The 25,927-nt window shown below is 35.1% G+C and overlaps 1 protein-coding gene across 1 annotated transcript in view; it reads left to right on the top strand.

Moving 5' to 3' along the window:
• Nucleotides 1–25,927, top strand: part of FRAS1 (Fraser extracellular matrix complex subunit 1) — a 360,951-nt gene that overhangs the window by 211,127 nt on the left and 123,897 nt on the right. The window contains exons 31-33 of the mRNA XM_051966720.1: nt 10,651–10,765; nt 11,290–11,427; nt 20,997–21,029. Of these exons, the coding sequence (XP_051822680.1) occupies nt 10,651–10,765; nt 11,290–11,427; nt 20,997–21,029 (286 nt within the window). The remainder of the gene's footprint in view (nt 1–10,650; nt 10,766–11,289; nt 11,428–20,996; nt 21,030–25,927) is intronic.

Genomic DNA, 25,927 nt, shown 5'->3' with positions numbered 1-25,927 from the left:
ATAGTCAGATATTTTTGTGTATAAGTTTATGCATATATGTATTATGATTAGGATTATTATTAGAGTCCTTGCTCTGTGTTGATATTAATAAACACTCTGTGGATAAGGATTTTTTGCCCAGTTAAAATCCATCTGAATGCTGTTATTCATCTTACATTTCTTTTTTTTGTCCACAAGAATATTATGACTTTGCCTTACTGAAATGATAATAGGATGTAATTCACAGCTGCTGACTAAGGACATAGCCAGGAACAGAGAGGCATCAGGAAATGAACATAATACTCAAATATTCTAGATATTGTCTTCTCAGCATGGGATATAACAAGACTGTTGCTTGCCTTTAGTACCTCCTGCTGATATCAGGAAAGAAAGAAGGAGATTGACTGAGAACACACATTCAGATCTGACTGGTATTGAAAGGAAGAAAGCCAGAGAGATGGAGACTGAATAAGAAAGGGAAAAATAACAGTAAAAGAGTAGCTTAAATCTATTCTGGGAGACAATTAAGAATCACACCAGAAAGGTTACTGTGTCCCTTGTATTTGGCAGGAAGGAGCTATGGGAAAGTAGCATATTGATGGACTTCTGTAAATAAGTCCAAAACATTTGGAATTTTGCATGAAACGTTACTAAAGAATGCATGCCCTTGATCGGGGTTGCCACATTTGTTTCCAAAAAAGATCAGAGAAAGAGGAAAGGGACCTATATGTACAAAAATGTTTGTAGCAGCTCTTTGTGTGTTGGGATGCCCATCGTTGGGAAATGACTGAACAAATTATGATATCTGAACATGATGAAATAGTATTGTGCTATAAAAGTAAGGAAAAAAAAAGATCATTTCTGTGAGGTATAAAAAGTTTTTATGAACTGATGTGGAATAAGGTGTGCAGAACCACTATTATGTAAGTATTATAAAAATGAACCTCTTTGAATGATTTAAAACTTAGGTACTCTCCTGACCTAAATGAATACTTCTGTGCTATAGAGAGCAATGAATAAAGAAAATCAGAGAAACCTTGGAAGTTGCTTTATAAATAGAAGAGTTGATTGGATTACTTGGGGAAATTGCTTCTTTTATGATCGAAGCTTTTCATGAAAGCATGTTTCATCTTTTCACCACTAATATTTTATCAGCATTGTTTTATGGTGAGACATGGAATACAATTGTCTTCAGTACATTTAAAATGAGTATCATAGAAGCAATGGAGAGCCACATAGTAAGTATGAACAGACTGGGACATATAATCACTGAGAAACTCCAAAAATATTGAAGTTATAAAATACTGAAGAATTGTATGATAGTAAGAGAAGATGAGGGAAGGCAAGTGGATTATTGGAATGCATCCCTATATGCATTCCTATTGCTCAAGTGGTGTCCATTCAAGTTGCCCAGACCCCCATGCAAGCTTATGGGGAGGCATAGATAAGATTAGTGCTTTTGTATTATGTTGTTGGAGTTTGCACCATTGGAGGGAATTATCTAAGCAATAAACTCACAGATTCATTGAGTTTTGGAGGAATAATAATAACTAACTATACAATGCCTACTGAATGCCTGGCAGTGGGTAGAAATTTTACAATTATTACCTCATAAGCTCTTCATAGTAATCCTGGAGGATAAATGCTATCATTATCCCCATTTTATAATCGAGGAAATTGAGACAAGAAAAGGTTAAATGCCAGGATCTCATAGGTAATAAGCATCCCAGGCCCAAGAATTTTTTCACTATATAATCTACTTTATTCTATTTCTAGATTTCTATAGTATTCTATATATGACAATTGGCACATGTAATATATTGAAATATAGACATATAGAAATAGACTTAGGATAGACTAAGAAAACAGACTTAGATTAGACTTAGAAAATAGAAATAGAATATAGAATATTATAGAGTTTGAATAGAATAGATTTAGAAAACTTCTGTATATCAACACAGAGTGAAATAAATAGATCAGCAGTACAAAAACCATAATTTCAATGAAAACAGCACTAAAAAGCAGCTGAACATGGATTCATTAGAATAACTCATTTTGATCCTGAAAGAAAAATGATGTCTAGAGAGGGAAGACTATGGGATCTAGAATGTGCACATACTACCAATATGGCATCCTTGTTGACTGTCAACTTTACTAAACTCTCTCTTGCTTATAAAGATGAATTCAGTGATGATAGTGGCTTGGATAGTCCAAAAATTGAAGGAGTATTTTGGAATATGACAGTAGTGTAAAAATTTTTTGAAAAAGAAATGTAATCTTAGCCTTTAGTTCTTCTCCCCTGCTCCTAAATCTTGCTCTTAAAGTAGCCTGTCACCCTAAATAAGAAGGAAAAATCCATAAATGATCTTTGATGGATGCTGTACATAACCTTGCATTCATCATCACCAATAGCTCAAGGTCCAGCACTTCTGAGAAGTCCTTCTTGGACCACTTAGTGGCTAGCCATTCTCCAGCTCTTCCTGGTGACTACACTGCCCCTGAGCATTCCGTGACAGGTAGGATCCTATCATTATGTTCTCAGGGTAAAATGGATGGATGAGATCAGAAAAGTGCCGACTGTCTTTGAAGAGAAAGCCTTCCCTCTGATGTGATCCTCCTACTCTGGAATATTATAACCTTTTACTCTTTGGCAGATGCTGACTCTTGTTAAGCCCCAGAGTGCATGGGGCTCTCGTTAATGATAATGCTGTCTAGCTAAATGTATAAGCAGGATGCTTCCAACAGGATGCCCATTTAGTTGGTGCCCCCGTATTCGTACATAATTGAACTACAAGCTTGCAGATTTGAACCACAACAAAGAGAACAACCATCACTTCAGAAATGATGGGTTTTATACAAGACAGAGACAAAAAGAGGAAAAGTAGAGTGTTTTTAATGAATAGTTAATGTTGTTATTCACACTGTAAATAATAATATAAAAATCATAATTCATCAGCACTATAAAATTCATAATTTATCATTCTGGCTAGAGGAACTTGGATTGATTTTTTTAAAAAACAACTCAAACATATACATCTTTATATCTATTCATATGAAAATATGTACATACATAGATACCTATGTGTATAAATGTAAATATGTTTACATTTATACACATAGGTATCTATGTATGTACATATACTCATACACACATAAACTATGTACATACACATATGGGTACAGTACTTGCCTAAATTACAGTAAATAGTCTTATTTGGGGTTTAAATGAGACTAGATTAGGAGTCATTGAAATTAGCTACATTTTCTGAATCTTCCCAGGTTTTTAAGTGATCTCCTAGGATCCTGAGTAAATGAAATGCAGAGATCAATATACGTGTGTGTCCAAGTATATAGACTGAGGTTAAGAACAGTTATCTTTAATTTTTCAATTAGAATTTATACTCTTTATTTTTAAATGTTTTGTGGGCTATTATTCTAAATATAATTTGTGCATTGTTAAGCATAAAACATATTTGATAGCAGTTTTACTTGTCTCATAAGTAATTCAAAAATTTAGGATGGTGCCTGGTGCTTAGTAAGTTCTTAATAAATTTTTTTCATTCTTTTCATTTGCATTACATTCATGCAATTTGGGACTACTCTGGTTATGTTTATACGTATCATATTGTGTATATATGTATGCATTATGTGCATAATGAGATAGTGTAGTTGGAGCACCAGACCTGAGTTCCAATTTTGACTCTGATCTCTAATAGTTATATTAACTTGGACATGCCATTTGAATTTTAGTCAACACTCCAAGATAAGAATTCTTTTTTTATTTAAGTTTATTTTAAAAATTCTTTTAAAAAATAATAGCCATTAATTTTTTTTTCAAAATACATGCAAAGAGGTTATCAAAACCATTTGGTATTGGCTAGAAAATAGAGTAGTTCATCAGTAGAATAGGTTAGGTTCACAAAACATAATAGTCAATGATTATACTACTCTAGTGTTGATAAATCCAAAAACTCCAGCTTCTGGAATAAGAACTCACTATTTGACAAAAATTGCTGGGAAAATTGGATAATAGTATGACAGAAACTAAGCATTGACCAACCCTAATACCATACCAAGATAAGGTCTAAATGGGTTCATGATTTAGACATAAAGAATTTAAACATAAAAAATTTAAACATAAATAAGAATATTAGCAGAGCAAAGGATAGTCTACCTCTGAGATCTACGGAGAAGGAAGGAATTTAAGGCCAAAGAAGAACTAGAGTACATTATGAAATACAAAATTGATCATTTTGATTATATTAAATTTTGTTTTGTACAAACAAAACCAATGCAGCCAAGATTAGAAGGGAAACAGAAAACTGGGGAAATTTTTTTATATTCAAGGGTTCTCATAAAGGCCTTATTTCTAAACTAGATAAGAGAACTGACTCAAATTAATAAGAAGAAAAGTCCTTCTCCAATCAACAAATGGTCACAGTATATGAAAAGACAATTTTCAGACAAAGAAATTAAAATCATTTCTAGTCAAAATACATGCAAAGATAGTTTTCATCATATACCTTTGCAAAACCTTGCATTGCAAATTTTCTTCCTCTCTTCTCACCTCCACCCTCCTGTAAATAGCAAATAATCTAACATAAGTTAAATATGTACAATTCTTAAAACATATTTCCATGTTTATCATGCCATGCAAGAAAAATCAGATCAAAAGGGAGAAAAAAGCAAGAAAAAAAAGCAAACAAACAATAGCAACAACAATAAAAAAGTGAAAATACTATGCTTGATCCACATTCAGTCTCCATTCTCCTCTATCTAGATGCAGATAGTTCTTTCCATTACAAGTCTATTGAAATTGCATGACAGGAATTATTAACCATTTTTTGGTCATTGATTTTTTAATGTCTGATGAAGTTTTTGGATTCCTTCTCAGAATAATAATGTTTGTTTTTTTTTAATGTAAGGAAATGCTAATTTTTGAGAGGTTAGTGACAATAAAGATATTAACATTTTCCCATCCAAAGTTTATGCTCATGAACTTAGCACAGTGCCTAACCTATAGCAGGTACTTAATAAATGTTTATTGATTGATTGATTGATTAACAAACTCCCTGAAATTTATTCACAAATCTATGATCTGTGGAATCCAAGAGAAGAATCTCTTCTCTGAGGCTATAAGCTGCACAGTAGTTGATAATCTGTATTGGGTAGAGGTAGTTTCCTCTCTGGAGTTTTCCTACCATATGCAATCACAGGTCTGGGCCAGCAATTATAATATATACATAAATAATTTATTATTATGATTCCTCCATTATCAAATTCTGTGAGAGGAGTCAAGAATGACAGGCCCGAGTGATGAGAAAGACAGAAGTGCCTTCAATAGTAAGAAGGGAATTTGGAGGAGAGGTGATTTTCAGAAGAAAGATTATGAGTTTTATTTTGAGAATTTGAGTATTGTTTCTGAGTTTGAGAAGCCTTTGGGACCTCTAGTTCAAAATGTTCTATAGGCAGTCTGTGATATGGGACTGGTACTGAAGAACAAATCAAAGCTGGCTATAGAGAATTTGGAATCATCTGCAGAGATTCTCATTGAGTTCAGGGAAGTTGATTCAAGATCAGTAGGTGAGAGATTATAGAGAGAAAAGGGAGGAGAATCTAGGCTTTCTCTTAGGTTAGTGGTCATGCATGACATGAATAAATATCCAGAGATGAACACTAAAAAATGACAGAGAGAGAGAGACAGACAGACAGACAGACAGATGGACAGACACAAGAGAGACAAAAATACACACATAGATGGTGAGAGGGAGACAGAGAGAAAAACAGCAGACACACAGATAGAGACAAAGAGACAGACAGAGAGAGAGAAGGAGAAAGAGAAAGAAGGGAGGGAGACAGAGACAGAGACAGAGAAAGACACACAGAGACACAAAAAGTCGCAGAAAGGCCAAGATCTGGCATTTGAGATAATTTGTTGAATTTTACCGAAAAATGTTTATCTCCATGGGGATCCTGTGAAATAGCCAGGATCCAAGAGCAAAATCAAAAGGGTAGGAGCCTTTATGGGTAGGAGCCACATGAACTCAGACAACAGTTGGATAAACCAGCATCAAGCACATGATTGAGTTGTGCAGATTTGTTTATAGAAATGAAGGGGTTTATAATAAAGATTTAGCATCATATCATTGCCACCAGAAATTATAGAAAGGCTGTGCTCAAAGAACTAAGACATTTTGATCTTTATAGATTATACAATGACTTGGTGGTGGAAAATAAGCTACGTGTCAAGGAAGGTCGCAGAAATTTAACTCTCCATTGTCCAGAAAGACATGATCATAATAACAAATTATTTATGTATATATTATAATTGCTGACCCAGACCTGTGATTACATATGGTAGGAAAACTCCAGAGAGGAAACTACCTCTACCCAATGCAGATTATCAACTACTGTGCAGCTTATAGCCTCAGAGACGAGATTCTTATCTTGGAGTCCACAGATCATAGATTTGTGAATAAATTTCAAGGATAGAATTATATACCATGTAATGGCCCCCTTAACCTCCTCATCCTGCTAAATGAAGAAACCCCAAGAAAGATAAAAAACAACAAAAAAGCAAAGCTCAAGACTGAGCCACCATGTCAGAATAAGAACAGCTTTTCTAGGCAAGTCATGCCTTTCACTAGCATTAATCAACCCAAGTTCCAGGTTCCCGCTCTCCTTTCCCAAATCTAGGTAAGAACCTTATGAGGTTACTGTGATTGGGGTACCCCATTTCCTCAAGCCTAGTGGGTTTGGCCTGTTCCTTCTATTCTCCTAACTTCCCTTGTTCATATGAGTAGATTTCAATAAAGCCAGCTTGCTTTTCTGTTTTTTAGGCTTCATGTTACCTTGCATTGGATCTTGATATCCTGAACCTTTCTGAGCCTGCATTAAGATATAATGGAAAATTGCTACTCTTGACCAACTAACAGAGAACATCTTCCTATACTAAAATCCCTTTGAGAATTCAGCAGATAAACTACATTGAAACAAATCGTTTATACTGACAGAATTGTTGCCCAATTACCTGAACATAAAATTGATTTTTACAAATTTAAGAACAGTATAAAAAACGTAAATATTGCCATACTGAATGCTCAATAATCTCCCAACTGTGGGGAATGGAAAGCTTTAAAAACATAAAGATTCAGCACAAGAAATCAGTGCCATGTAGATGAAGATAAGCTACTTAGAAGAACTTTGGAGATCCCTCTACCCAGTTTGTCTCATCCTGTGATTAGGCAGATTGGCCAAGGACACACAATGTCTAGGATGTTATTTGAACCCATGTTTTCCTGAATCCCAAATCCAATTCCCTTTCTACTACACCATCCTAGTTCTCATTCCATTTGCCGCTTACATTTTTCTGAAGATGCCTTCCTCCAAGATAGTTATCTGAAAGGTCTTCATCAAATAGTGCTCTCCTCCAATGAATATGGGCTGCCTGAATCTCAAGTGTGGATAATAGTCTTCCCCTAACCAGTTCTAATTGTACCCTTGGACACAATTAATGGAATTTTAAACATATTTTTAGTTATGTGTATTCTTAAATTACCACATAATTTGATTGATAGACTACTAATCAAGTTGTTTGTAATATTTTTCTATTGTGATCTCTTATCAGAGGATCTACATATATTTATTGTTTAAGAACACACGTGTGGTTTAGTCATACTATATAAATGCTAGTTATTTTATTATCATTACAGTATCATATAACTGCTTGTTTCAGTATTGAAAAAACAATTTATAGAAAACCAAATTACTCAAAACAACTGTTACAAAAAGGAAAATAAAACAAAATGGAATTAATCATGTTAAGTTGCTAGGCATTCCTACTATTTTATTAAGGTAGCATAACTTATTTTCACTACATTGGCACATAGTAGGCATTTAATATGAACGTTAAATCATTTGTGCCTCCCAATAACTTTGTGAGATAGATGCTTATTATCTTATTATTCCCTTTTATAGATGAGGAAATGAAAACTCAGATTTAGTGACTTGCCATTAGATACCCTTCTAAAAATGTGGAAGTCAGGATTCAGGACCAGTTCCTATTGATTTTTCATTCCCCATTTCTAAAGGCTTTCCTAAAGTCACTTGGGTTTTTACTGAGGGCATTTCAGAGTTTTAGTTATCTGGACAAGAAAAGGTGGTACAAGGAGTAGCTAAAGCTGCTGGGATAGGTGGTTCATTGGACATTGTACACCTAATCACAGCCCTGTACATGCATTTTTAAAATTTGTTTTTGTTACTTGACTGCTTTAGGGATGAAGGACTAGCTACTATTTACTTTGTTGATTTTCCTAGCTCATTACATTCCAACAACCTGAAATATGACCCTTTACTAAAGGGAATTTGTCCTAACCTGCAAAAGATGTTTCTTCCAGGGACAAGTGTGCCTTAGAGGCAGTTCCAAAGCAGCTGAAGCATTCAGTCTTTTCTAATAGACTATAGCCCCTCTCCTTCTTCAGTATGACTGAGCCCAACTTAATCCTTAAGAATGGGCAAATTCCTTCTAAATGAAGCTGAATTTTAAAGTGGAAAGGAGTCTGTCTTGTTTACCTATATGGTGGGATTAGAAAAGTTTGGAATTGTCTCCCCTTCTCCCACCCCAAGGCAGTTTGAGTAGTTGAGAGAGAACCCTTGTATGGGCTGGTTTTATTTGTTTTTCTCTACTAATTTGTAACCTTCCTTCACCCCTCCTCCTTCTCCCCATAGGTAATTACTTCCTTTTCCAGCGTTTAAATTTACTATAGGAATTCAAAATTTTGTGAAGTGGGGAGATGAAGAATAGAGGGGGCTGAGCTGCAAAGGATGATGAAACTGCTTTTGGTTAAATGAAGGTTTAACACAGTTAGCTAAGGCAAAAAGGACTTGGCTTTCTGGACTGCTCAATTAAAGACTTCCTCCTAACTGGAATCCTTCCAATTCCCTGTATGCTATCAATTAAGGGTTAATAGATTTTGCATATATATAGGTGACTTGGGGAGCTGAGATTGCTGGAGAAAGATGACAATTTTTAGTTCCTTTTATATTTAAAAATTTGTAAAAATTTGAAGAAGGTGGGAAGGGGCTGGAGATGATTAAAAAATTTAGCTACTATAAGTGGATTTTTTTTTTTAAATCTGATTTGCCAAAGAATCCCTGAAGTGTGGAAGTGCAGTTAATAGTGAGCCTGATTTTGTAGTTAGGGGCAGTTTGCCTGGTTTTCACAGTAAAACCACAAGTAATTAAATTTCCAAGTAGAAAAGCTAGAGGGGAGCCAATGGAGCAGTGATAGAGTTAGGTGGAAGGGGGTGGAGGGAAAGAGAGAGAGAGAGGAGGGAGGGACAGACAGAGGCAGAGATATAAAGAGTGTGAGTGAAACATTTAGAAAAAAGTAATAATGATAATAGTCAACATTTATAAAGTGCCCACTTATATACCAAATATTGTGCTAAGTGCTTTACAAATATTATATTTGATCTTCAGCAACTCCAAGGTAGCTGCTGTTTTTAGCCCCATTTTACAATTGAGGAAACTGAAGGAAATGGTTGTTACTTGGTAGGAAGGGTCTGAGGCTGGATATGAACAGAAATTCTCTAGACTGGTCCAGTGCTCTATTTGCTACTATCCACCTGTGCTTTTGGAACACAGACAAATAGAACAGTGTTAGTACTGCCATATTAAACTTAATTTATGTATTAAAGAAACAATCTAATAAATACACTATCTTTATGTAATAAATTTTATATTCAACTCTCTTTTTGTATGGAGATATTCATTTATTGATATTGCTAGACTGTAATTTTGAAAATAAAAGGACATTGGTAAAGACTGAGCTCTCCAGCATTTCAGTCCTTATAGAGCTGGGTTCTCCAGGGCCTTCAAAGGCTAATTAATAATAGCTGAGTTGTTGTGATCCATTGCTAAGTCTTATTTACACACTTCTTAGTGGTCTGAGCTTTATGTAGGTAATAGCTGATCAAAAATATGCCTCCCTGGAGTAGATACCAGCAGAAATCCAAAGGAGAAAGCAGAGGCACCATATAGAGGGATAAGAATTGTGGCTGTTCATTTATACTTCTCTTAACTGGAATCCATCAACAATTTGTGGACAAAAAGTACAATAAAAGCCATCGTTGAGGAAATGGATGTCTTGAAAAAGATGTGGGCCAGCCATGAAATGAGAATGAAAGTTAAATATTCGTACCTTTGAGATTTTAAGGGAATCAGAGCAAGAACAAGCACATCGGGCAGTTAGTTGGAGGATAATTTATGGGAAGACATAGATGTGAATTATATAAAATGAGGAGAGAATGCAATTTGCATCAAGGGAGGGGGAGTATGCATACTGTTAAAAAGTAAGGATCCATCAAAGTATGGAGTCAACTGGTAAGCAAATAAATTAGAGTTAATTAGGCCTAAAATTAGAAATTAGTTTAATGCCCTCATCATAGCATCGGAGACTACAGTCTACAATTTCCTCATCTGTAAAAATCAGGATAATAACAACACCCCTTTCCCAGGGTTATTGTGAGAATTAAATTAAATAACATTTATGAAAGCCCATAGCACAGTTCCTGGCATTAAAGTAGGCATTATATGAATAGTGATGTCTTTCCCTCATTTTTGTTCTGGTTTTTTCATTAAAATCCTTATATTCTGTTCTCTGTGTTCTAGGTTCAGGAAGATCGGCTGAGTGTGATACAGCCCCACCATCTTTCTTTTGTCGACTCCATGAGTCCAAGTGGAAAGATTGTATATAACATCACTGCTCCTTTGCGTCCAAATGAAGGCAAGTGTGACAGGAAACGGGCTTGATCCAAAAATGTCCTGTGAGGTCCAGGTGCTGCTGGATCATGGCTTAGCCCCTATTGTGATGTCTAAAGTGTTAGTTCTGTATCCAGAGAGAAAATTGTGTCTGGTTTTGTTTCTGCTTAAATAAAAAACATCGATAGCTAAGCTTTTGTACAGAGAAGAGGGCTGACAGAGGAAGGAGGGATTGTGGGCTCCACTACTGGGATAAAGCTCAGCTAGGGAAGGAGCTTCTCTTGTTGGGAAGGATCTTCCCTTGTTGGGAAGGGCTTCCCTTTCTGCCATTTCTCTGCTGCTTATGTTCAGAGAGTCTGCCATCTCCTAGACGAGAGGCTGAAGCATTTAGACTTAGTCAGATGATTCCCTCTGTGATCTTAGATATGTCACTGGAGAATCAAGGCCATTGTCCTGGTCAGGAGCCTCTGTGCCCATCCTGAGATAATGGTAATCTTCCCATCAAGCAGCAGCCTTGGTGCTGATGCAACTTCGTATAATCTCTTTCAGGTATCATCGAGCACAAAGACAGACCTCATTTCCCCATTCAGTATTTCACTCAGGCAGATGTTAACCAAGGAAAAATCTTGTACCGGCCTCCCACTGCGGCTCCCCATCTCCAAGAGATCATGGCTTTCTCCTTTACTGGTAACGTACTTGCCCTTCTCCCCAATAGAAAACAAAATATCTCCTTGTTGTTGCCAGTGATAAGCTTATTCTGATCTTTCCCTTAGCCCCTTCTGTGCCATTTTTATGTATTTTTTCCTTAGGATCCATTTGCCTTTCCTTTAATCAAGATCACTATTTATCTCTGAACTCTATACATTCTCCATTTTTCAACTGAAATGAGGGAGATCTCTATTTATCATAGCATTATCTGCATAGCCTCAACAGTAAAGGTACCAGTAGGGTTGATCTGTTTAACACTTTCAATATAAAGCTGACTTTTTTATTATTATTATAGCTTTTTATTTACAAGTTATATGCATGGGTAATTTTTCAGCATCGACAATTGCAAAACCTTTTGTTCCAATTTTTCCTCTCCTTTTCCCCATCCTCTCCCCCAGATGGCAGGATGACCAATACATGTTAAATATGTTAAAGTATATGTTAAATGCAATATATGTATACATGTCCAAACAGTTATTTTGCTGTACAAAAAGAACTGGACTTTGAAATAGTGTACTATTAGCCTGTGAAGGAAATCAAAAATGCAAGCGGACAAAATAAAGGGATTGGGAATTCTATGTAATGGTTCATTGTCATCTCCCAGAGTTCTTTTGCTGGGTGTAGCTGGTTCAATTCATTACTGCTCTATTGCAACTGATTTGGTTCATCTCATTGTTAAAGATGGTCACGTCCATCAGAAATGATCATCATATAGTATTGTTGTTGAAGTATATAATGATTTCCTGGTCCTGCTCATTTCACTGTGCATAACTTCATGTAAATTTCTCCAGGCCTTTCTGTATTCATCCTGTTGGTCATTTCTTATAGAACAATAATATTCCATAACATTCATATATCACAGTTTATTCAGCCATTCTCCGCTGATGGGCATCCACTCAGTTTCCAGTTTCTGGCCACTACAAAGAGGGCTGCCACAAACATTCTCACACCTACAGGTCCCTTTCCCTTCTTTAAGATCTCTTTGGGATATAAGCCCAGTAGTAACAGTGCTGGATCAAAGGGTAAAGCTGACTTTTAAGGGAAAAAATTCTCTATTATTAATTCTATTGTAGCCACAGGACCTATTTTTGCTGTAAATTCTGCTCTGCTAGTTATTCATGATATTTTTTCTGTATCTTAGGGATCTTTTATTCCCTAAATGTAGCAGCATAAACTTTCTCACAAAGAAAGTCAGCTATTTATTGAAATCATTCTCAACTTGTCTAACTTTAGTTTATATTCTCCATTCTTCTATAATAATAGGAACTGTGTTTTATTTTGATTCATAAATTCAACATCAAACAAATAAACAAAAACATAAATAAACCATCCTTTTCTCTGCCTTACAATAAAAAAGTATCTTCTGTGATTGCTTTTTTAGGTGTGTAGAAACATCAACCCACTAGAGAGGAGGATTTTTAGAAGGTTTCCTCACAAGCCTTTTTTCAACTTTTTTACACTAATATCTTTTTATTTTTCAAAATACATGCAAAGATAGTTTTCAGCATTCATCCTTGCAAAACCTTGTGTTCCAATTTTTTTTCTCTTTCCTTTCTCCTATCCTCCTTCTCTAGACAGCAAGTAATCTAATATAGGTTACTTGAACCTCAACCTATTTCCATCTGACTGTGAACTCGAATGCTGTGTCTCTTATGTTTTTAATGTATTTTTAAAAGCTTCTTATTTTCAAAACATATGAATAGTTTCCAGCATTCACTATTGCAAAATCTTGTGTTCCATATTTTTTCTCCCTCTCTTCCCCTATCCCCTCCCCTAGATAACACGTAATTCTTTTTTTTTTTTTACATTTTTATTTTTTTATTAAAGCTTTTTATTTACAAAACATATGCATGGATGATTTTTAAACATTGACTCTTGCAAAACCTTTTGTTCCAAATTTTCCCTTCCTTCTCCTCACCCCCTCCTTTAGCTGGCAGGTAGTCCAACACATGTTGAATATGTTAAAATATATGTTAAATCCAATATATGTATATATAGTTATCTTGCTGCACAAGAAAAATCAGATTAAGAAAGAAGAAAAAAACTGAGAAAGAAAACAAAATGCAAGCAAACAACAACAGAGAGAATGAGAATGCTATGTTGTGGTCCACACTCTGTTCTCACAATCCTCTCTCTGGGTGCTGGATGTAGATGACTCTTTTCACATCTCATTGTTGAAGAGAACCACATGCACCAGAATTGATTATTGTATGGTCTTCTTGTTGCTATGTACAATGATCTCCTGGTCCTGCTCATTTCACTTAGCATCAGTTCACATAAGTCTCTCCAGGTCTCTCTGAAATCAGCCCGCTGGTCAGATAACAAGTAATTCAATATATGTTAAACATGTGCAGTTCTTCTAAACATATTTCTAAACATTTATTATGCTTTCTGTGTAGTTTTTAAAGCTATCATAGATATTCAAAACAATAAACCTTGAAGCCTATAGGCTACCCAGAGGTAGATAGGTGGTACAATGGATGGAGCATTCTGTTTGGAGTCAGGAAGACCCTGGACATGTCACAATCTCTGTCACAGTTTCCTCAGCTGTAAAATGGGACCAGTAACACCATCTACTTTGCAAGGGTGTTAGGATGATCAAATGAGATAGTATTTGTAAAGTCCTTAGAATAGTACCCATTGTAACAGGTGCTTTAAAAATTTCCTTCTGCCTTACCTTCTGTGTTCAAAAAATGTCCTGGCGTGAGTAAGAATTCCAGGAAGAAAATTAAAAAAAAGGAAAAGAAAGTTTTCAGCTGAATTTAAAGAGCAGCAGTTGTGAGTTCCCACTCATGTTTAATTCTGTGATTTGCAGCAAATCTGAAGCTTTCCAATATGGTTTCCTTGTGGTCTTTATGAGAAACTTTTCAATCCTGTTCCCTTGTAGTCTATACAAATGTAAAGAGTTTCTTGTATAATGTTCCACCTCTGGAATGGAGCAGTACATGTGTGAGGACAGCTGGTTTTCTAACTGTGTGGCTGGGTAAATTATTTATCTTCTCATTATCCCAGATACTGAGTCTCTAGGACTATAAATTTTGCAGGAAGGACTTAACAGTAGTGTTATTTGGAATTTCCTTACTAAGAATTTACTACACCAATGAAATCAAAGGTACAGCTAAATCATGATCATTATAGTTACTTTCAGAAACTTCATTCCCCAGCCCAAATTAGATAAAAACAAAGGCAAAAATTGAAATGTTACTTAAATTTCAAGAGGGAAGAGCAGGAGATCCTGAAATTACTGAAAATTTACTTTTAATATAAATTCTAGAAGGTCTGCTTCATAATGATCTGGATAGTAAAAATGATTCCAGTCAAGTTTGATTCAATAAATCTAATTAATAAACTTGTAGTTGTTCAGTCATTTCAGCCATGGCTGACTCCTTGTGATCCCATTTGGGATTTTCTTGGCAAAGACACAAGAGTAATTTGATATTTCCTTCTTCATCTCATTGTACAGATAAAGAAAGTGAGGCAAACAGGGATAAGTGACTTGGCCAGGGTCACACAGCTAGAAAATATCTGAGACTGGTCATATTTGAACTCATGTTTCCTGACTCCAGAGCCAGCATTCTATCCACCGTGTTACATAGTTGTCCAAAATTAATTTACCAAGTAAGAAAATAGATTATTTCTCTGTCAGAATGATTGTGAATGACACAATCACAAAATTTGACATCGTATTTGACAAACATTTGTACATAACAGGACATGCTGTGGCTGTTGCCATGGCAAGGACCATAGGATGAAAGAAGCTATTGAGGACTTTTCCCAAGGGCAAACATGAAATACTATCATAGAAAAATCTCTTAGAGAAAACTATTGAAGACCCTTGGAAAGAAATTGAAAAATTATATCAATATCTAGCTGGTACACACAAAAGAATACTTGAACACCATATTGTCTGATTAAAGGCAGTAGAGAAGAAATGCAGAGTGGAATCTAGGAAAAAAAATTAAATTCTTGATACTTTTAATTAACAGTTAATTAAAAATGACAGCTAAAAGGTGAAGGCATATTAGGAATTAAAGTGGCACAGACACAAAATAATTGAATATCACTCAAAAGCTAAACCTATATATATTTTAGAGTCAAAGAGGTGAGAAAGATGCCCCAAAGAAGAATATGGAAAATTTTTGCTTGTTTATAAGCTTGAAAGAAGTCCAGCATAATAAAAGCACAAATTGAATGAGAGGAAACACAGAAGGCTTGTGTATCATTAAATAATGAACAATACAATGGTTATAGCAAAGGAAATGATTCTGGAAGCTTCTCTGTAGAACTGGAAATTGATGGGGCCAGATAAGATCGATAATCGTTGGCTCAAGCACTGCACAGTGGCATTTTAATTACTAGCTTCCTCTTTGTTGCAAGTCTGATCCTATCTTTCTTTATTTTTTACTTCCTGCTTCTCCTTCATTCTCCCTAATATGGTAAGCAATTTGAAATTACTTATATGGGTGCAATTATATAAAATTTATTTCCATATTAGTCATGTTGTGAAAGAAGAAACAGAACAAAAAGGAAAACCATAAAAAATACAGTAAGTGAAAATTGATGTGCATCAATCTGCATTCAGACTCCATCAGTTCTTCCTCTGAATATGGATTGCATTTTCCATCATGAGTCTTTTGGAATGGTCTTGAATCATCGTATTGCTGAGAAGAGCTAAGTCAATTATAGTTCTGATCCCATCTTTATTAATAGAAAACATCTCATTTATTATATAAAGGTGAGAATATTAAGGACTTCCTCCAGATAGAAGCCAACTGAATATTAATATCAAATATAATTTATATCAAACATTATTGGATTGTATCATACAACAAATATATAAATATAAGAAAACAAATTGAAGAACAAAAATAGTAAGCCAAAAGTTTCAGTTTTGTAAAGAAAAACTCATTATCAATTCTGTGGTTATTAAATGAGGTACCAGAAAGCTAAGTGACATTTGTACTTCCTTTTGTCAAATGTCACAAAGCCTTTGATTTATTTGCACATTTGGGCTTAATCAGCTACTGCAAATATACAAAATATATCTAAACTTAGTGACAACTCTAGGACAGTTAATGTCCATATGGAAAACGATTCTCTATTTAAATACGCTATCAACATACTAATGTTAAGAATAATTGATACAAGTATTACATCTTCCAGAAAGATAGTTTAAGCCACTTTGGTTCTGCTGCATCCCGTTAAATCCACTAACATCATTCATGAATAGAACTAAATATGGCTTTCAAATGAAAAAGGCAATACTACCAAAATATTGTATTAATTATTTCATCTACATGAATGACATCATTACATAGCTCAACTGAAAAGCTCGTTAAACCCTTATTATATCTTGTCAGACTTTCTCTAATGTTATTTAGACTTGATAAATATACAATTCTTAATGTTCCCCAAAGAAGAATAGAAATTGAAGAATTTGAACTTAAATATGAATCAATGAACAAAATACTATGTTCTTTTTTAGGCAAAGCACAGGAAATATAGGAATTGAAGATATTCTCATTATGTGTGTTAATATACTTACTGGCATATTGAAATTAAAGCCCAATGGAATGATCATATTTAGAACAATTAATATTATGTAAATTGAGTCTTAACATATATTCTTGGCTCAATGATATGTATAACATTAGAGGAAAAAAGCATAAAAAAAACCCCAACAACCCCTACAATATTTTTAATTAAATTAAATTTTTTTTCTTTTTTTCCTTGAAAATTTTTTATTAATTGTTTTATTTTTTCTGGTTATACATATATATTAGCTTTTAAAATACACATTTCCTCACGAATTGTGTTTGAAGAGAAAAATCAGAATAAAAGGGAAAAACCACAGAAAAAAGAAACAGAAAAAAAATGAACATAGCTCTACATTCTAATTAAATTAAAATTTAAAAAACTAAAACCCTTGTAATAAAATTTGAATAGTTAAACAAAACAAATTGCCATGTTGGTAGGCCAAAAAAATATGTTTCATTCGAAGTTTAGAATGACCCTATAAAAGGGTCAAAAATTTTTAGAAATAATTTTGCAACAGATGTGATTTCTTGAAGCAATTGTAAAACTTGACAACAGGTATATGCTGCTGGATTTGTTGACTGTTATTGAAAGTGGTTTATCTTCATGGAGGATCTATGAAATGTCAAAGATCCCAGGGAGGAATTGCAAGATATTTAATGGGTAATATTCACATGAATTTAATCAGCAGTATATTTATTAAGGACCAAGAAACAAATAATTGAATTATATAGATTTATTTATAGAAATGTAGGAGGTTAAGATAATGATTCAGGATCAGGTAATTGCCACCAGAAATGACAAAACAATTATTCTTAAGGAACTTAGTCTTAAATATCAATATTGATGATGCAGAAAAATAATGCAAGTCATGAAAAATATTCCTGAAGATTGCAAAAATTTTGCATCTGTCAAATATTTAGCAAGCTATGATTGATGGTGAGAATTATACCACAAAAATTCATTGTAGTTTTTAAACTTGCATATGTCAAATTTCCCTTTCTTATGAATACAAACCTTCAAATATCCTTGAGAATTCAACAAATACATCAAACTAGAATGGAAAACCCTTATAAAAAGATGTAGTCCTATAACTACCCAGGGATAATGCTTATCTATAGTCAATTCAATTCAGTATACATATGTGAAGCATTTACTAGGTGCCAGGCATTGTGCTAAGTACTGAGGCTACAAAAAGAAAACAGTCTTAGTATTGAGGGAACATCTTATTTCATGGAGTTTAAACCAAGCAGAGTTTTAGATGGAAGATGGAGAGTACAAATATTCATCTCCAATCATAGAGATCCACCATCACACACCTCTCAGATTGCCTAAAATGACAGGAAAAGATAAGGATAAATGTTGGAGGGAATGTGGGAAAACTGGGACACTAATACATTGTTGGAGTTGTGAATGGATCCAACCATTCTGGAGAGCAATTTGGAACTATGCCCAAAGGACTATCAGACTGTACATACCCTTGGTCCATCAGTGTTTCTACTGAGCCTGTATCACAAAGAGATTATAAAGGAGGGAAAGGACCCACATGTGCAAAAGTGTTTGTGGCAGCCCTTTTTATAGTGGCAAGAAACTAGAAATTGAATTGATATCCATCAATTGGAGAATGGCTGAATAAATTGTGGTATATGAATATTATGGAATATTATTGTTCTGTAAGAAATGACCAGTAGGATGATTCCAGAGAGGCCAGGAGGGACTTTAATGAACTAAGTGAAGTGAGTAATACCAGGAGATCGTTTGTATATGGCAACAACAATATTAGTTGATGATCAATTCTGATTACGTGGCTCTTGTCAACAATAAGGTGATTCAGGCCATTTCAAATGGACTTGTGATGAAGAGAGCCATCTATATACAGAGAGAGAACTGGGAACTGAGCGCATATCACAACATTTTCATCTTTGTTGTTGTTTGCTTGCATTTTGTTTTCTTTCTCATTTTCTTTTCTTTTTGATATGATTTTTCTTGTGCAGAATGATAATTGTGGAAATATGTATAAAAGAATTGCATATGTTTAACATATATTGGATTGCTTGCCATCTAGAGAAGGGAGTGGGGAGAAGGGAAGAAAAAAAATTGGAACACAAGGTTTTACGAGGGTGAATGCTGAAAACTATTCATATGTTTTGAAAAAAAAAAAAGCTTTAAAAATATATTTAAAAACCTAGACCCAGCATTGGAGTTTAGAGTCAGATGGAAACAGGTTGAGGTAAAACTAATGCCTTGTTTACTGTGTTGTATGGGAAATGCATTGAGAATGCTTTCTCTAAACTATGTGCAAATCCAGCTTTAGATATCTTTAAGCTTTATAATCTTGGGCAAGTAACTTCACCTTTACCTGCTGAAGTTTCCTCAATTGTATAATGGAGGTCATAGTAGCACCTAACTCCTAGTTATATTGTGAGGTTTAAATGAAATAATATTTATAAAACACTCACCATAATGCCTAATATATAATAGGTGCTTAATTATTCCTTTCCACCATCCCCTATAAGCTTATATAGAGGATGAGGGGTGTATGGGGAGTTCAGGGAGGATTGGGTTATCCATGGTTTCAGGACTGCTTATCTTCCTTTGGTGTCCATTTTCACCCAACTTTTACCTGTTCCTCCAACAAGCTGTAGTACATGCACTAGCCACATCCTAGTAAATCATTTCAGCAGATGGGTTAAACCTGATTAAGGGTAATTGAAAGGTCTCAAACTTGTCAATGAATTAGGGGGATGTCCATCCTGAGCCTGTAAAGACTTCTCCAGGTAGAATCAGTGGATGAGAACATTTATTATAACAGCCATGAAGGTAGCTGAAGCAGGTGCTTGGTCTGACATGAAAGATGGCAAGAAACATATCTAACATATATAAAACTGCTTGCCATCTAGGGGAGGGGATGGAGGGAGGGAGGGGAAAAATCAGAACAGAAATGAGTGCAAGGGATAATGTTGTAAAAAAACTACCCTGGCATGGATTCTGTCAATATAAAGTAATTATTAAATAAAATAAAAAAAAAAAAGATGGCAAGATCATCCACTACATCCTAGGCCGTCACTGGCGATGGCTTTTATCCTGCCACTGGACTTTGATGGCTCTGAAAGAGAGAGTGAAAATCACATTTTGTGCAATTTTGCCTTCCTTAAATCTAATTCACACTCAAATCAAGATGTCCCTCTGTGAAGTCATTGGTCCTCTTCAAAAGGAAGGACAAGAGGTATAAAAAGCATCTGCTTGAGCTGTAGTGCACAAAACATTCAATAAGAAAGAATAGCAGGATAGGGACTCATCCTCTGAATCTTTCTATCCAAGCCTCAGCTAAACAGGAGAAAAATGAGAGATATTTGTACCTAGCATTTATAACAATTAAGTTCTTAAAGGGCTTTTGCACATGCATTTTCTAATTTGACTCTCATCATGTCTGTGAGATAGATCTTATAAGCATTTTTGCCCCACAGTAATTACAGCTGAGAAAACTCAAGAGCTTCAGGAAAGCCAAATCACTTACCTATGAAGAGATAGCTATTAAAAGACAGCCCTGGGACTTGAACCTCCAGGGCTTGCTGACTCTAAGTATATACTCCTCTGCTCATTATTCCATGCTGTAACTTGGAGACAACAGAACCTAAATTATCTTGGAAGTAAATGCCATGTGTTAAATCTCCTCTTGTTAATTTAGGAAATAAGTCAAATTCTCAGAGATCATTCAATTCTCTAGTGAAACCGGTCCATCTGATACCTTTGTCATTAATATGCTATTCCCTAGCATTCACAGATTTGTAGGATTTTATGTACTGATAAAATGGAGTCTGAAAGAATGTGTTGTAAATCACTGTTAATTGTCATGTAAATGCATCTGATTGTAGAATTTTAGGATAGCTTTTACTTCTCCCCACCTATCTGCTACAGTTTTCCCGAAATACCCTCAACCTGACTCCTTAATCCATGTCCCATCCCAGTCAGAAATGATATCAACACTTACATCCATATCCTTGTTCTTTCAGGTCTTCCAGAATCCGTGAACTTCCGTTTCACAGGTATGTGAGCCACTGCTCCTTTTGTTAGATGATGCCCTTTTCTTTGCCCCCTCCTAACCTGCTCTTTCTTTTTCTCCCTTGTCTCCTACCTAAGACTGCTTTCTAGAACTTATATAAAAACCATGTAGCAAGTAGGTCTTCTAAAATAGATATCTAACAGTTCTAAAACTTATGGTGTAAATTAATATGCATGAAAGAAAGTAAACCAATTTAAGAACCTATGAGTCTATTTTGTTTATGCTTGGTTTTACTGGCTTTCAACAGCAAAAAATTGTATAATAAGCTTCATCTAACTAATAGTTTGTAGTTTTATTCTTCAAAACCCATGAGGCATGCAAAAATTCTCTTTGGCCCAATGGTTTTACATTGGACTCTGCCCTATTTATTACTGTCACCTCTTGCTGACTAAGCCCACTTGATTCTATTTCTCCATATCTCAAAGCTAAGGCAAAGTAAGTATTTCTGCAGAGAAATGTGCTCCCATCATAGACACAGATTCTCATGGTGATGAAATAAAGTAGGAGGATAAAACCAAACTAACTTAAACTGACCATGAATCCAGTCTTGATGGTTTGATTAGGCCAATTAGTACATAATCTTTATTTCGGTAGCCGGGTAAGTTGTTGCATATACAGATTAAAAACCATGTGGTACCATCATACACAAAAAACTATCCACTCAAAGAACAGGCAAGGCCTGATATTGGTGGTGATGGGGAGAGACACATAGGCTTGTTTATTATAGTGATGCTATAATTGGATCTGTCTTTCTGGAGAATGATCTGGCAATGTGTGATATAAGCTGTCCTACTATTCATTCCTCTGTCTCAGAAATACAATTTGGGGGAATGTACAACAAGGAATAATCTAAAAATATTAATTTACACAAAGGTGTTCATAATATCCCTGTTGTCCAACAATATAAAAATATCTGGGCAGACTATAGTATATTAACATGGTGGACTAGAAATAGAAGGAAAGAGGGAGAGAGGGAGGGGGAAAGAGATGAAGAGAATGAGTATATGCTTTAGTTATGGGGGGTTAGTATGGAGGGTAGTACAATCAATGCAAAATCATAAGATCAGCAAATTGAATGTTATGTGTGAGGAAAATTAAGGTCAGTGTCATTGCCAAACAGAAATTTTTTCTGTTTGATCCTGGAGGAAATAGGAAACTTGGGGAATGGGAGGAGGGTGACATGGTCAGATGTCTGCCTTAGGAAAATCACTTTGGCATCTGAGTGGAGGATGGTTTGGAATAGGAACAGACAAGAAGCAGGGAGAATGAGAAGGCTTTTGTAATAGTTCAGGTAAAGGTGATAAAATTCTTTAGTAGCTGTGGAGTGGAGAGAATGTTAAATAGATAGATAGATAGATAGATAGATAGATAGATAGATAGAAATAGGTATGTACATATTAGGAAGGTAAAAATTACAAGATTTGGCAACATTGGATAGTGGGGTGAGTGTGAGGAATCAATGATGATACTAAATTGTGAGCCCACCCAATACAAGGTTTTTGTTTGTTTGTTTTTAGGAATATTTAATATTTTTTAAATAACTTTTTATTGATAGAACCCATGCCAGGGTAATTTTTTACAGCATTATCCCTTGCATTCACTTCTGTTCCGATTTTTCCCCTCCCTCCTTCCACCTCCTCCCCCAGATAGCAAGCAGTCCTTTACATGTTGAATAGGTTACAATCCAATACAAGGTTGATGGTACTTTCAATAGTAATAAAAAAAGTTGGAAAAGGGGGAGAATTTGGGGGGAATATGGGTTCAGTTTTGGACATAGTGAGTTTGAGATCCTATGGGATGAGCAATTTGAGAGATCCAAGAAGCAATTGAAATTGTGAGATTAGGGTCGAAAGATGTATAAATCAAAGATGATAATTGAACTAATGAGAATTAATGAGATCAGCAAGGGAAATAAGTTTAGAGAAGAGGAAAAGACCCATTATAAAGCCTTGGGGGATTGATGGATGAAGATCCAGCAAAGGAGACTGAGAATGAGTTTTCAGACAGGTAGGAAAAGAGCCAAGAGAAAGCAATGTCATGAAAACTTAAGAGATTACATACAATATCCAGGAGAAGATGATCATCACTAGTGTCAAATGCTGCAGTAAAACCAAGGATAATCATTGAGAAAATGTGTACATTAACAAAAGAGATTTAGGGATGATTTCAATAGATCAGAGTTTTTCTTTTCCTATAAAATTGCTTAAATTTGGCTTAGAGTCTTCAAATATGATAATGTTCATGTAAATAAAGTTACAAAAAGAAGAGTTACTGGGGAGAGAAGGAAATGTATGAAATTGATATTTGGGGTGATTAGTATCATGGTCTCTTTGGTTGAACATAGATTGTTGTCCCTCTCTACCAAGGGTGGTGGTGTTGTTCAGTAATTTTAATTGTGTCACAGTCTCCATCATCACCCTATTTGGGGTTTTCTTGGCAAAGGGAGCAACAAATTATGGCCATTTAGGAATAGAACAAACTAACACCGACTTTAGGAACTACATAAATTATAGCAAAATGGAACCATTTTTGAAGTTAAAGTTAATTAAATTGAAATTGAAGTTAAGATGACATTTAAGTTAAAAAATGAAAAAAAAAGATTTTTAAAAAAGACAACTTACCTCAAAATTCATGATTCTTTTTTTTCTCTTCTACCTGTCATTTTTATGTTCTTATGATTATCATAAATTCTAAAGAATGTCCCTATGGGTTATCATAAATCTAAAGAAATATAGCACAAGATGTTGACTCCTACCATATGGCAGTAGGGAAGAACAAACTTTGAGAGTTCAATGAAGAAAATTGTGTTGGTGTGGTCTTAGCAGCTGATCCCCTTCCCTAATAGTTGAAAGCCATCAACTAGTAAGAAAAAGCAGGTCAAAGTCAGGATTACTCCAGAGGTCAGTACAGGGATGAGCTTGCTTCTTCTGGACTATGATAATAATCAGCTACAATGAGAGTCTTAGGTGTCTAGTAGTGACTTCATACTGGACCCATAATAGATCTGTAAGCTTTTCATTTAATTCCTTTGGAGAAAACCTATTGGGATATTATCTTCACTGTATGTGAGTAATATATAATGATGTTCTGATATGAGTCAATGCTCACGATTTGCTTGGATCAACTACATTGGTGTTCTTGCATCCTTGGTAGCAAGTATTTTATGCTGAGTAGACCTCTGAAGAACTCAAGGAAATGAAATCATTTATTGTTGAACTGTAGCTTATGTGGCTAGTTCTCAGAACCAGAAAAATTTAGAGTTGGAAGGTACCTTAAAAGTAATCTAGTTTAATGTTATTTCTTGATAAGAAAACTAGAACTGAGACTCTGGGATATGACCAAATTTTTGGTCATGTTGTTTTTGTTCAGTAGTTTTAATTGTCAGATCCTCTGCAACTCCATTTGTTTTGTTTTGTTTTGTTTTGTTTTTTGGCAAAGATACTGAAATAGTTTGCCATATACCTCCCCAGCTCATTTTTACAAATGAGGAAACTGAGGCAAATAGGATTGAATGACTTGTCTGGTGTTGTCCAGTTAGAAATGTTTAAGGCCAGATTTGAACTTAGGATGATGAGTCCTCCTCATTCTAGACCTGCTACTCTCTCCTCTGTCTGTGTACAAAGGGATAGAACCAGACCCATTTCTTTATCCTTCACTGCCTAAGTAAATGGGAAACACTATTCTCTGGGTTCTCAATAAATATTCAGAAGAATAGCACTCAGAACAAGGTTTTAAAAATCAAACATAGGAACTCATGTTTAGTATAAGAGTAATAACTTTTCCTGTTCTCTTCCTAAGAAATTTCAGTCAATTAATAAATATGCATTTATTATGGACTTATTAGATGCCAAATAGAACTGCAATAGATATGATACCAGGTCTGAAAATAAGAAGTGTCATCATCCTGAGTAGAAATCTGGCCTCAGACATTTACTACCTGGGCAAGTCTGGATAAGTCACTCAACACTGTTTACCTCAGTGTCTCATCTGTAAAATGAGTAAGAGAAGGAGATAACAAATTACTCCATTATCTTAGCCAAAAAACAAAAACAACAATAACAAAAGCCCATAAAACCCAAATGATGTCATAAAAAGTTGGACACACCTGAAAGATAACATCAATTACATACAGCGAACAAATCAATTTGATTTAAAATTGCTACTATATTTCTGAGAGGAAATGAAAAAACTTGCATTTGTTTGGCATCTAAAGCCCTTCAGAGCCTGACCCCCAACTTCTCTTACTTAACTCTCTTCCTGCACATTGCCCAATCACACTTTTCTTACTGTTGCTCATCCACAGCATCCTGTCTCTCCTCCATTCCTTTCTTTGCACCAGAATTCATCTTCTTCTCATCTCCACTTCTTAAAAAGCGTTGTTTGGTCCTGGATCCAATTAAGTCCCAATCTCTACATGAATCTTTGCCTGATCTCATGATTTTTTTGTGCCTCCCATGCTGCCTCTCCCATTATTGTGAATCTTTTTCATCTGTTTTTATGTCTCCCTCAAATATATTATAAGCTCAAGAGCAAGGATCCTTTCCCTTCTCTATTTGTATCTCCAGTGTCTTGCACAATGTCCTGCATCTTGTTGTTCAGTCATGTCATGACCCCATTTGGGGTTTTCTTGGCAGAGATACTGAAGAATCCTGCCATTTCCTTTGCCCGTTTATTTCATAGTTGAAGAAACTGAGATAAACAGGGTTAAATGATTTGTCCAAGATCACACAGCTAGTAAGTGTCTGAGGCTGGATTTGAACTCAGATCCTCCTGACTAAAGTATTCTATCTACTGCACTACTCACCTGTCCCAAGCTTGATGCATAAGAGAAAAATTTTAAAACTAACTTTCTATGCACAGGAATCCATTCATCTATTTCTC

This window comes from Antechinus flavipes, chromosome 6 (assembly GCF_016432865.1).
Source record: "Antechinus flavipes isolate AdamAnt ecotype Samford, QLD, Australia chromosome 6, AdamAnt_v2, whole genome shotgun sequence".
Lineage (NCBI taxonomy): Eukaryota > Metazoa > Chordata > Mammalia > Dasyuromorphia > Dasyuridae > Antechinus > Antechinus flavipes.
This window is presented reverse-complemented; position numbering and strand designations above follow the sequence as displayed.